This window comes from Penicillium alfredii, assembly GCF_028826965.1.
Source record: "Penicillium alfredii strain IBT 34128 chromosome Unknown utg000004l_segment0_segment0, whole genome shotgun sequence".
NCBI classification, from domain to species: Eukaryota; Fungi; Ascomycota; class Eurotiomycetes; order Eurotiales; family Aspergillaceae; genus Penicillium; species Penicillium alfredii.
In genome coordinates this window covers 3072556-3084438 of record NW_026622701.1, presented here as the reverse complement: position 1 = coordinate 3084438, position 11883 = coordinate 3072556, and the positions used below count along the sequence as shown (strand labels likewise).

Sequence of the window (11883 nt, the reverse complement as noted above, 5' to 3'; positions counted from 1 at the left end):
CGGATCACCACATCATGGACTGGCTAGTCTTCTGTGCGTAGATGCTTTAAGAGATCGTGCCGATCCTATTTTCTCCCAGCCCTACATTACCCCATATATTGAACTACTGTAAATTAGTAAAATCTCGGGCTTAGTCTCGGGCTTAGGGCTTAGATTACATGTCAGCAAAGGGTCATCCAGACTAACCGAAAGGCAGAATGAAAGGAACTCTCCTTCCAAGGTAACGATTTTCGCATTGGCATATCCCCCCCCCCCCCCCCCCGCCCTTGGCATGCCAGTCTCCGGCCATGAAAAACCGGTGAATAGGAGAAGCCGTCAAGGCCATGTGCCCCGGTAGATCGACGGAAATAACAAGTTCTAGACAAACTCCGCCGGGACTCGATGACGCAGCTCTTTTCCGCCCCGTGAACAGCTTGCTCACGATGGGCCAACATATAAGAATTGCAAAGGATTCCAGGTCGCGTCGGCTGCGCCGGCTTTAATTAAAGCCTGGGCGACAAGAAAATAATAATATGACCGGCTTGGATCAACGTTCAAGGGGGCGAGTTCAACAGGTTCTGAGAACACCCGGTGACTCAATGCTGCGCTTCACGAAGAAGGGCACGTTCCAGATCTCTGTTTTTGAGGACTTGCACTTTGGCGAAGGTGTGTATGCATCTCTTTTGTTGAGGACAATGTATCCCTACAAGATATATACATATATCTGCGGGCGATATTCTAACTTCATATCAGATGCAAGCGCCGACACCAAGTCAAGCAGAGTCATGAACAAGGTCCTCTCAAAAGAAGACGCCCAACTAGTCGTGCTAAACGGCGACCTGATATCCGGCGAAGCGACCAACTCAACCGTGTCAGACCAGTACTTCGACGATGTTGTCGCGCCGCTGGTTGATCGCGATCTGTCATGGGCAACGACGTACGGCAACCATGACAGCGAGACCAACCTCGACCCGTGGGCCATATACAAGCGCGACAGAAACTACCCCAACAGCCACACGCGCAGCATGGTCTCAGCGCCCGATGCCGGCATCACCAATTACTATCTGCCGGTGCTGGCCTCGAACGGGACGAGCAAGAGCACCCCGGAGCTCATTTTGTGGTTTTTCGATAGCAAAGGTGGAAGCTATGCCCGCGATTCAGAGCATGATTCGGGGGCGAGGCCGAATTGGATTGATGAGTCGGTAAGAATTGCAGAGTCTTTTCATTATCTATTAGGTACTTGGCTGATCTTGCAATGCGTTTTTGTGTGTGTTCAGGTTGTCGACTGGTTCACAGCAACAAATGCCAACCTGACAGCCCACTACGGCAAGACCATTCCGTCCCTGGCCTTCTTCCACATCCCCGCCAACGCAATGCTTGCGCACCAAGAATCGCGGCTGGGCTCGCGTCCCGTGCGCGGAATCAATGGCGAGCGGGTTAACCAGCAGGGTTATAAGGGGGGATTCCCCTATGACGGTCAGGATCGCCGGTTCATGGAGGCGCTCCTGAACACGACGGGGCTGATGGCGACCTTTAGCGGACACGACCATGATAATGATTGGTATGGATTCAAGAAGTAGGAGAAGCTCAGATATCCCGGGCTGCTTATTCTTCCTCTCCTTTCTCTTCTTCTCGGAATATCCCCGGAAAGACGATGCTGATGTCCATTTTAGGTGCTTTAAATGGGACGATCAACTCCCCGGCGTGCCCTTCCCCGGCAATGGCATACACATGTGCTATGGCCGGCACTCGGGGTACGGCGGCTACGGCAATGCAGCCCGAGGTGCACGGCAGATCCTGCTTCAGCAGGGACAAGTCACTAAGGGGTTGCAGACGTGGGTGCGTTTGGAGGATGACTCGATCTCCTCGCCGAGTAACTTGAGTACCCATAGCTTGCATCGCATTGATACGCCAGGGTACAGCGCTGCCTCGTCCCCGATGGGAGCTGCAAGCCCCTTGGTTTCCATGGTGTATATGTGGGCTGTTCTTCTGCTATTTTGTATATAGTTGATATACCTTATTTGCGGATATAGATGCTCTTATACAATAAACTCATGAACTTTTTTTTTTTAAAAAAAGGAGAGAGAATAAAGATACCGTATTTCGGAGATAGTGTACAATCCCTTCATTTCTGTCATTATACACATCCAGATAGGTACGGTAAATGGTAGTCTATTGATTAGCCCTTATATCCCACAATTTAAATATACACGTAACAGAAAGGTCCATCAGTCGTGCTCATCAGCTCGCGCATGGCAATAGGCCCGCCATTAGCATGGCCGATATCAATCACCGTGTCGAGCGTAGTGTTGGGTGAGGGCGGGTTGTTCATGAAAGTGCCAGTACCCGAGATGTCATGCAGACGGTGCTTCCGATCAAGGTTCTGCCAGATCCACCACACGCGGTCGATCATGCCGTGGTGGTGCCAGAACGCGGGGTCGCCGGGGCTGGTGTAGACGTCGCGGCCGGGGTCGCCGCCCATGGAGTAGTGGCCGCCGCCGTGCACGCCAATCGATCCGCTACCGGGGATGCCCTGCATAGCCATCTCGAAGTTCCACACGTTGTCATTCTCGGTAATCAGGCGCACCGTCGACGTGTAGTTCGCGTACCGCTGCAGCAGCTCGGTGGTCAGAGACCGCTTCAGGCATCGCGGGTTGTAGGCGAGCGGGTTCTTCGAGGTGGACACGTTCCCGCCGGGCAACGACAGTGCCGCGGGTCCCATGTTGACCTTGTAGTCCTTGAATGGGCCGCTGGTTACGCACCCGCCGCCGGTGCCCGGTGGCAGGTCGATCGGTGCGTACTTGCCCAGAAGGAGCTTGACGTGCTTCTGGTTTGGGATGTAGGCTCCGTTGCCCGACATTGACGTGTTGCTGCCATCGAATACCTCGGACTTTTCCATCCCACCGGCATCAGCGCCCCACACCCAGTACCTAGAGAAAGGCAGAGCCGTTAGTCGGTGATTCATGACGAATATCATACAGAATAGGACACACTCACGGGTAATCACCGGTGTAGTGGCACTCGCTGCGCAGCGCCTGTTCAAACTCGAAAATGAAGTAACGGTGCCAGGCCAAGAAGGTACCCTATTTAGAAAGTCAGCTACCAGTTCAATTCCCACATGAGAGCCAATGCCGGGATACATACCGTGTAGTGAATCTGCTGAGTCTGGTTGATATGCGTAGCCAAAAAGTCATCATAACGAGTCCGCGCCCCCGGCGCCACATGCTTGGGCGTGCGGGCCGGCAGTTGTTGCAGACAGCGCACCGACTTGATAAAGGCCTTCTTGTCGGGCGCGGAGAATGCGCGCCAATCGCGACGAACGCGCAGGTTCTTGGCGGTGCAGGTCCCGCGATTGTGGCTCACGGAATCTTGGCCGATGGTGTGGTTGGCGACACGGAGCGCGGCCTCGTGCAGAAGGTCGAGTTGGTGCGATGCGGCTGGCCACGAGGGCGAGGCAGACGTGGGCAGGCCTTGCAAATGGGCGTTTGAGGGCTTTTGCAGGGTGAACGTGGCGTAGGCCTGTGAGACTATAAGTCCCAGCGTGAGAACCTTGAACGCGACCATGGCGAAGAATGCTCTCTCTCTCTCTCTCTCTTTCTCAATAGTACCAGCCTCAACTGTCGAACTGAGGGGAAATCCGAAGCAATGGCAGAAAAAGGAGAGAAAGACTCTCGGGGCTTGCCGTCAATTTGAACGAGTACTTGGAAAGACCCTAATCAAATCTGGAACTAGGGCTCGGCTAACGTGCCGCTTTGCCTTTGAAGATGCCTGCAATTGGAGATATTTTCCCTTCTCAAATCACTGTGGAGAGCAAGAGGGAAAAGACCCACCTGTTCTTCGGGGCACCAAGTCTCCAACTGCACTCTCCACCGCATGTCTCTCCATTGGCGAGCAGCTAGTCAGCTTCGGACACCCCGAACAAGATTTGATCGGCGTGAGGCTGTGGATCACTTTCCCATCGAAGTTTAACCAGACCCTTACGACCCTTGGGTCCGCTCGATCGGATCTTGCATTCGGGTATCCCCCGGCCTGGGAATTAATGAGAAAACATAGCAGCCTTGAATTGTCCGTGTGAATAAACAGTGTTTTGTGGCGTTTGTGTTCACGGGGGTGCGATCATAATCTCAACCTCCCCCCTATCAGTCCTAACGCGGACTCGCAAGCTCAGCCATCGGCAGACACTAAGAGGTGAGGTTGCATGCGCCCAATGTACTCAGCCTGTTTATTGGTTAACGGAATTACTCGGCCCCAGAAGGATCGCCGAACCAGAGAAACGGTGATTGCATTCCAAGGGTCCATTTCGGGCCTCGCATCGGTATGATTCAAGTTGCGTGGTTCAACCCGTGGGACCAAAGCAGCGAGTGGCCAAATTTGGGGCCACTCTACTATGAATTGGGGGCCGACCCGAGGACCTGAAGAGAGAGAAAGAGGGAAAGACCCCGGCCAGGGACCGTCGATCATCGAGGGGGATTCCAAGAAGAAAATCGCAAGGCATTGCCGGGCCAAAAAGGTCCAAAGTCTTTTGGAGATCAACCTTTTTCTTCTTTTTTTCTTTTGCTGGGGACATTCACTTCGTCTTCTTCCTTTTCTTCTTTCCTTTCACACTTCCGTTCTCTCCTTCATGACTTCCTAACTCTGATCATGTCGGACAGCGCTCATCCCGGCGGCGCTGGCCTGCCCGACATCAACCACGGCCCACGCATTATCGTGGGTACGGCGATCACTACAGGATTAGCCCTGCTGTCGGTGCTGGCCCGTTTGTACGTCCGCTTCTTTGTGATTCGCAATGTCGGTCTCGACGATTATACAATGGCCTTTACCATGCTGCTGTCGCTGTGCGGCTTCGCCATTATCATTCCCGAGGTCAATTACGGCGCTGGTCGACACACAGTCTATGTCCAGGACACGGCCACCAAGGCTATTCAGCTCAACTTTGCGACGCAGGTGATCTATCTATGGGGGGTTGGGTTGGTCAAGGTGGCCATTGGGCTGTTTCTGTTGCGCTTTGCCCCGCGGCGAGGCTACAGGATCTTCATCTGGTCCGTGATCGGTACGTTGACCTAGTCCCTCGATCTGTGTGGGTCCGACCTTGTGCCCGAGGTGGCCATAGAGCCTCGGTATGTGTTTGACATGATACTAAACGATGAGGTCCTTGATAGTGTTTATGATGCTATACACAACTATCTGTTTCTTTGTAAGTGTTTATGTTCCCGCTTTCCAATGTCTTCCAGCGCTAATAATACACGCAGACGGAAATCTTCCAATGCAAGGACATCCGGGCCATCTGGGACATGACGGTGAAATCAAAATGCTTTACGCCGAAGCAGCTACTGGAGCTGAGCTATGTGAATGCCGGTATGATTGCTCTGGATTCTTAATGGTTTATGATGCTAGTTTATGTGCTTGTGGCATTGACTGACCTCGACAGGGTTCAATGTCCTGACCGACGTGGTTTTTGCAATTCTACCAATATTTATGCTGCGGTATGTCATGCTCAACTTGACTACCGAATTTTCGGGCCCGTGCTAATGTTTGGTTTGTGGTCAGCCATCTTCAAGTCAACAAACGAGTGAAGGCCTCGCTGATCTGTATTCTGGGGCTGGGGTTGTTGTAAGTGAACCATTGCCATGGATATTCTCTACGACCAAACGGTTGTTTTCAAAACGAAGAAAACCCCTTTTCTAACCCTCGACCTCCTGATATTTAGCGCCTGTGTCGCTGGCTGTGTCAAGATCTCCATCCTAACAGACTACGGCAAGACGGGCGATTTGCTCTGGGACTATACAAACCTGACCATCTGGGTTGTGTAAGCACTCCACCGCATCCAAGACTATATCAAACAAGTCTTTATTATTTTATTTTTCTATTTTTCTTCTTCTCGAGAGCCCTCAGAACTGACTCTTTTTAGCGCGGAATGCAACACCGGAATCATGGCCGGCAGCCTCCCAGCCCTAAAACCCCTCTTTAAAACCATCCTCAACACATATGGCTCGCGCTCCAAAACTCGCCAGTACGGCTACGGCAGCAAGCACTACCGTCTCCGCTCGCTCACACGCTCGCAACACGGCAAACAGCAATCCTTCGGCGGAAGAGGTGGAGGCGAAGGTGGAGGCGGCGGCGGCAGCAGCAGCGGCGCACACGGCGCAGTATCATTATCACGCAGCGGCAACCGCAGCGCGCTGGGCCACGAAACCGATGATGACCGCAAGGGCCCGCAGGCGCACTACGCCGAGGCCACGACTATGACGTCGTACCAGGGCCAGTCTGGGAACAATTCCAGTGAGGAGCGGATTCTGCCACCTGCGGACTCGGCGGGGATTGTGTGTACGACTGAGGTGTCGGTGTTGCGGTCTTTGGAGGCGGCGGAGGGAATAGGGATTGCGCATTCGGGGGATGACGGGGAGGAGAGGGAGAGGGAGAGGGCGAGAACGTTTCAGGGGACATATTTGGATGTTGATGATCGGGTTTGAGGTTCTTTCAACAGAGAGAGGATCATGTCTTTGCATATATATCGGATTGCGTTGGGAAGGGGGATGTATATGTGTTCATGAGGTTATGTATATTTGATAAATGGGATTTGGACCGGGTGTATCATATCATTAGGGTCTTGTGAATAAATGGGAATCAGTGACATGAACAGTCTTTTCAAAGTGTCTATAGGAATAATATGCTATTCCTATGAGAATAGCTACTGTTGGCATTTGCAGAACTGGGATGTTAAGCCTAGCATATACACATTGGACCAAGATGAACCATCTTTTAGCGTTGAATATTCCAATATTGGAAAGACAAGTAGAAATAACTAATAGCATCGTTGATCGACCATGTCCTCGCAACATACTGCAATAACATTTTCATCAGAGCCCTTGCTCGACATGGCACCTAAACGAAGTCATAGGACACACTGCAATAACAGCTCGCAAGCCTAAACCTAGAGACCAACAGTCTCTCACAACCACGAACACCACGGCACAACCGCCCCCCTGCCAGCAACAGCCCCCTCTCCAAACCTCTCAACATACCACTTCCGGCCCCAGCGCGCATGAGGCAGCATATTAGTAACAGCATTAATAACAAACAGCACAGCCGGCAGCGGCAGCGGCACCGCCCAGCGATCCGCAGCCCACGCAGCGGGAACCAGCCAGGGCGCAAGACGGAGTGGAGGGGCAACGGAGGAACCCGCGGACGAGGCGGAGGTCGAGAGAGTAGAAGTAGCAGGGAAGACGGCCGTGCCAGCGAGCGCAAACCCGACCCATTCCAGCCACTCGAATGCGTAGTGCGGGTAGAGGATTGCGCGGAAGACGCCGCGCTGGGGCGGGATCACGTAGACTTTGTGGAACTTGTTGCCGCCGGTGTTAGTGTTGGTGGTGTCGTCAGTCTTCTTTGAAACTCGGCGCTCGGCCTCTTCGCGCCGGAGTCGGAATAGCGCCGTCTCAGAGTAGATGTTGCCAACCATCCCGATTACAAAAAGCGCCACTCCCGCTGCAGGGAGCAGTTCTGCCACCGTGGAGATTGATGACGACGAGGAGCCATCAGTCTTGAACCCCGGCACAACAGGCAGAGTATACCCGCGCATCCAGCCAACCAAACAAGAAGAGTTGAACCAGTTAAACAGCATGGCCGACGACATGACAAAGAAGTGGATCGGGGACATGCTGGGCGCCGAGAAGAAAGGCGAGATGACGGCGCGGTTTAAGTAGTGGATGCAGTAGAGCGCTGCCACCAGCTGGTTGGGGCACGGGAGATCAAAAACCGATGGCGATGTCGGGGATGGCAGGGCCAGGTTGTAGATTAGGTTGATAGGGCCGACGATCTCCATTGCGCACCAGGCGAGTCGGCCGGGGATGTTGAAGATGGAGCTCTTCAGGGAGGTTTTGCCTGCTGGGTGCCAGGAGAGAACCCATTGCAGGATTGTGACCTGTTCAGAGGGTGTTAGATGGGTGACTATGTCCATGGTGGTTGGATATTTGTAAACTAGAAGCTAGGCTTGGGCTGAGCTTACCAGAGGGAAATACTGGAAGATATTGAGCAGAGCTGTGTAGGCGTCAGGGGTGGGAGAGAAGAAGTCTGCACTAGCGGGCAGTGCGCCCCAGACCGTGGAGATGGTTGCACCCATGGCGGATGAGAAGTGAAGATTGAAGAGTGTAGAATGGAGACAGACGTGGGGAGAAGGAAACACAAGAAAGTTGATGTAACCGGGGAGAACCGTGGGCGGTCAGCCGATAAGAGATTAAGTACAGCGACTCTATCAGTCTTCTATACGCGAATATAGCTACATTCAACTTGTGTCCATCGCGTCCGCTGGTGCCATTTCTTTCCTACCGCTCGTTCGCTCCGCTTTAAAGGCTTCGATCTTGGCTTTGAGCTCGGTGTCTACACTCAACAGTTAGCGATGTACTAGTGAAACAATAATGGGCCGATCTTACCGGGCACCACGTCTTCCATCTTCAATGGAACACGGTTAAACGGGTCATGCGGGTCGCTGAGAAGATGCGAGCGAATAGTGGCGCGGTCGATGGACATCCGCGAGTTGGGGAGAATGACCGGGTCTTCCATCAGGGTGTACATCAGAGGATCTGAAAGAAATTAGCAATCAATATAGCAGAGTGACCGTGTGCATAACAAAACATACCCAGGAAATCATCCGGCACCTCGCCGAGATCCTCCTCGGCCTGTTCGTCAGCCGCCTTGGCCTCCTCAACCTTCTTCCGCAACTGACCCCAGCGCTGGAATTCCTCGGGGGATTTCAACGACCACTTGCGCAGGATCTCCGCGGCTTTTTCGAAATTAGCCGGTTTATAAGACCGCCCGTCACGCGCAACCGCGAGGACGAAATTTTCCTTGTTCATCAGATTGAGATACACATCTGTGATCTCACTAAGAAGCGCTCGCGGGTTGAACCCATACTCCTGCAGGTTGTTGACCCGCAGGCTGGAGCTCTTGGGCCCCACCATGGCATCCAGGTTGTAGTCCAACATATCGGCCAGACGCTGAACAATCTCCGGCATTGTAAAAGAGTCGGCCAGGGCGTGAGTAAAGAGCTTGAGCATGGCCACGGTTTCATTGGTCAGCTGCATGTAGGATTTGGCACTGCGCTGGGCCGACGACAAATGCTCCTCTCGTTGTTGACGTGTGTTGGGATCCATCGAGCTGCCCTCGCGGCTGAGCTCCAGCTGCGTGTTGTTGATAGTTTTGAACGCGCCGAAAGACTCATCCAGCACATAGGTCACATCATTCAGAAGCAGGTTGACGAACCGGACGAAGAAGTCTAGGTTCTGGTTGGCTTGGTTGGACAACTTCTCTCGGTAAAGGGGATTTGGCCAGATGCACTTGATGATCTGGAAGATTTCGAACCGGATGTTGAACTTGTCGTAGAACTGGGTGTGCGTGCCCATGTATTCTGCCTCGATATAGAATTTCATGACCGCGTGGAGGAGATGGTCGTTGGCAAAAGGCATCGAGTTGAGCAGGTCCACCAGAACACCGCGGGCGCCGCCAGGGCGATTCCATGTTCCTCGGAAGAGGATGGACACAAGACCAGCTTTAAGATACGGGTTCTTGATGTAGCTGGAGCTCTCCAGGAACGTGATGCACAGCATAACCAACTCATCACCCTGGGTGGCGGTAATGATTTGCGGCATGCACCACATGATAAACTTGAAGTTGCTAACAATGTCATCCAGGAAATACTCTGGTAGACATTGGAACACCTCCGGCTGCTGCTCGGGGAGAGGCAGCTTGATCTGTTCCTTGGGGAAATTCACCCCGGAGACGAGCCGAAGCAGCCAGACGGTGACATATCGCATGAACATCATCGAACGAGCCTGCCATTGATCATCAAACAGCACACCCTGAAGACTGTACTTCAAGGCCAGGCCCAGGTCTAGCTTGTCTTTGTATTTCTTGAGCGCCTGTTCAAACACCCGAAGCTGCATCGGGTTGCCAGCCCACCGGTGCCGCTCCAGCTCGAACTTGTTGATTGTTGATTCCATGTGGCGCAGATCCTTCTCCAGTTGCTCCATTTTGGAGGTCAATGATTCGCTGCCATAGTGATGAGCGGCAACAGTTAAGAAGAAGATTTCAGTAATAAAATTAGAGGCCCCGTCGACTTTTTTGGAATAAAACTTGTCCGAAGCATGCTGATCCGCGTTGATCTTTGTCTCGTCCCGCATGTCCACCCGCGAGTCCCGATGGAGATATTCGGAGTCGATCCTGTCGATCTAAATAATGCCCAATTAGATTGAATTAATCAGAACATCCATTGAATCAAACACACCTTGGTGAATGTTGCGTCCATGAAAGGCTCACAAAGCTGGTCCAGACACGTCGTAAGATTAAACATGAATCCGTCCGACGATACCTGCTCTGGATCGACCTGCATCGCACGTCGCTTGTGGTTAATGTTCAGAGCCGCTGCAAACCAGTCAAGGACCCTGTCCCGCGCTTCTTTCGAGGCTCGGATCATGTGGTTGATAACATCAAGAAGGTCGGAACTGAGGATCTGTTGGGTCATGCGAAGGGAGCGTTGCGCGTTCAGAATATATGCTTGGTCGCGGGTCTTGGGGCTCGAGAAATACGACATGGTCACGTTGCCCTGCAGCGGCGACAGGCGGAACCAGGGACCCAAAAGCGTGGCCTTTTCAAACTGGGCAGGGTCTCTTGACGCATTGAAGATAGACGACTCTGTGATAGCGGCCGCAATGGATGCATGGCGAACAAGGTTTCGCAGTGCCTGAAGAAATCATTAGTACTTATATACACAACAAGTTTTAGCTCTGCACTTGAAATCCACTAACTGTTGCATAGGGCTTGTAGTCGTCATTAATGTCCTTGGAAGAGAGCTCGGTGCTTAGTTCCTCAACAGCCGTAATAAAAGCGGGCTTGATGCTTTCGTCTTCGTCGAATCTCCGAACAGCCTCGCTGATAAACTCGAAATCAACCCCCTTGTCATCTTCAGGGTCCAGCAGCAGATACGGAGCCAACGGTGATCGCTCAGGGGAGTCGAGCCTAGGAATTAGTTAGTTGGGATGCGCCTTCTCAACGAGAGATTTCTCCCGGGGAAAAACAACACACCCAAACATTTCCGGCATTGTAATGGCAAACACAGCATAACTCATGCACAGGCGTCGTGCCTCACACAGCACCAGGAACTTAGGATCGTCATCTCGAGCCCGGCGGAACCCCTTGTGAAGCTTCGTGATGCGCTTCCAACACGGGAGAAGATAATCGAGCGGGCGCTGTCGCTCAGCCTTGGAGGCGGCTTCTAGCAACGCCTGGTCCAAGACAGCCGTCTGGATGCGCAGCTCCTGGCCCTCGCTCTCCAACTCACCCCGCAACCCGGGGAGGTAGGTCCGCTGTCCGTAGGCATCGCGCTGGCCCTCCTCCTTCAGAGTCAGCTTGAACACAGCGCTCAATGTTCGGTCCTCGAACGCCTCGATGCTCTCGGTCTTCTGCGGCGGCGGGGTACCCGAGGCGGACAGCGCGGTAGAGCGGGGTCGCTCGGGCGTTGGTGCGGCTGGGTTGATCTTGATCCGTTTCCCTTCGGTCTGCGGGGGTGTCGGAGCGGCGGGTTCTGGGGCGCTCTGCTGCGGCTGAGGGGGCAATGGCGACTGTGAGGGGGAGGGGGAGGGAGGGTTCTGCGATGGCGATTCGGAGGCATCATCGGTTGAGGAAGATGGAGTCGGGTTTGAGAGCTTTGCCAGACGCTTGTTGCGGATCTACACACCACACACAGCAAAATGGGACCAGGTTAATGAGGTGCTGCGGAATAGAGGCAAGATGACTGTGTGGTGGTGAGGACGAGGATACTAACCTTGTCCGCGTCAGAAAGGGAGTCCGACATCTTTGCCTTGGAGAAAATTAAGGGCTTGACCACCACGCGGGAGAGATAGCTCCACTCCTAAT

The 11883-nt window shown here is 53.3% G+C and overlaps 5 protein-coding genes across 5 annotated transcripts; 2 read left to right on the top strand and 3 right to left on the bottom strand.

The window, feature by feature from the left end:
* Positions 1 to 512: 512 nt before the first annotated feature.
* Positions 513 to 1947, top strand: NUU61_002811 (metallophosphoesterase family protein; the record flags this gene model as incomplete). The annotated part of the gene is made up of 4 exons (XM_056653393.1): positions 513 to 645; positions 733 to 1181; positions 1257 to 1540; positions 1653 to 1947. Coding segments are annotated over 4 exons (1161 nt in total), but the record flags the coding sequence as incomplete, so codon positions are not given.
* Positions 1948 to 2179: 232 nt separating this feature from the next.
* On the bottom strand, positions 2180 to 3543 carry NUU61_002810 (tyrosinase family protein; the record flags this gene model as incomplete). Its single annotated transcript, XM_056653392.1, has 3 exons — positions 2180 to 2909; positions 2977 to 3062; positions 3124 to 3543. 3 exons carry the CDS (start codon positions 3541 to 3543, stop codon positions 2180 to 2182), a joined length of 1236 nt encoding a protein of 411 aa, XP_056514459.1.
* Positions 3544 to 4620: 1077 nt separating this feature from the next.
* On the top strand, positions 4621 to 6449 carry NUU61_002809 (uncharacterized protein; the record flags this gene model as incomplete). The annotated part of the gene is made up of 7 exons (XM_056653391.1): positions 4621 to 5029; positions 5139 to 5173; positions 5229 to 5334; positions 5408 to 5462; positions 5527 to 5589; positions 5687 to 5785; positions 5888 to 6449. The coding sequence occupies 7 exons, from the start codon at positions 4621 to 4623 to the stop codon at positions 6447 to 6449; spliced, it is 1329 nt and encodes a 442-aa protein (XP_056514458.1).
* Positions 6450 to 6667: 218 nt separating this feature from the next.
* NUU61_002808 (3-oxo-5-alpha-steroid 4-dehydrogenase family protein) lies at positions 6668 to 8095 on the bottom strand (the record flags this gene model as incomplete). Its single annotated transcript, XM_056653390.1, has 4 exons — positions 6668 to 6688; positions 6821 to 6861; positions 6943 to 7897; positions 7982 to 8095. The coding sequence occupies 4 exons, from the start codon at positions 8093 to 8095 to the stop codon at positions 6668 to 6670; spliced, it is 1131 nt and encodes a 376-aa protein (XP_056514457.1).
* A 162-nt stretch (positions 8096 to 8257) lies between these two features.
* On the bottom strand, positions 8258 to 11821 carry NUU61_002807 (ubiquitin-ubiquitin ligase UFD2; the record flags this gene model as incomplete). Its single annotated transcript, XM_056653389.1, has 7 exons — positions 8258 to 8352; positions 8406 to 8555; positions 8612 to 10199; positions 10256 to 10711; positions 10776 to 10986; positions 11053 to 11696; positions 11792 to 11821. The coding sequence occupies 7 exons, from the start codon at positions 11819 to 11821 to the stop codon at positions 8258 to 8260; spliced, it is 3174 nt and encodes a 1057-aa protein (XP_056514456.1).
* Positions 11822 to 11883: the final 62 nt, after the last annotated feature.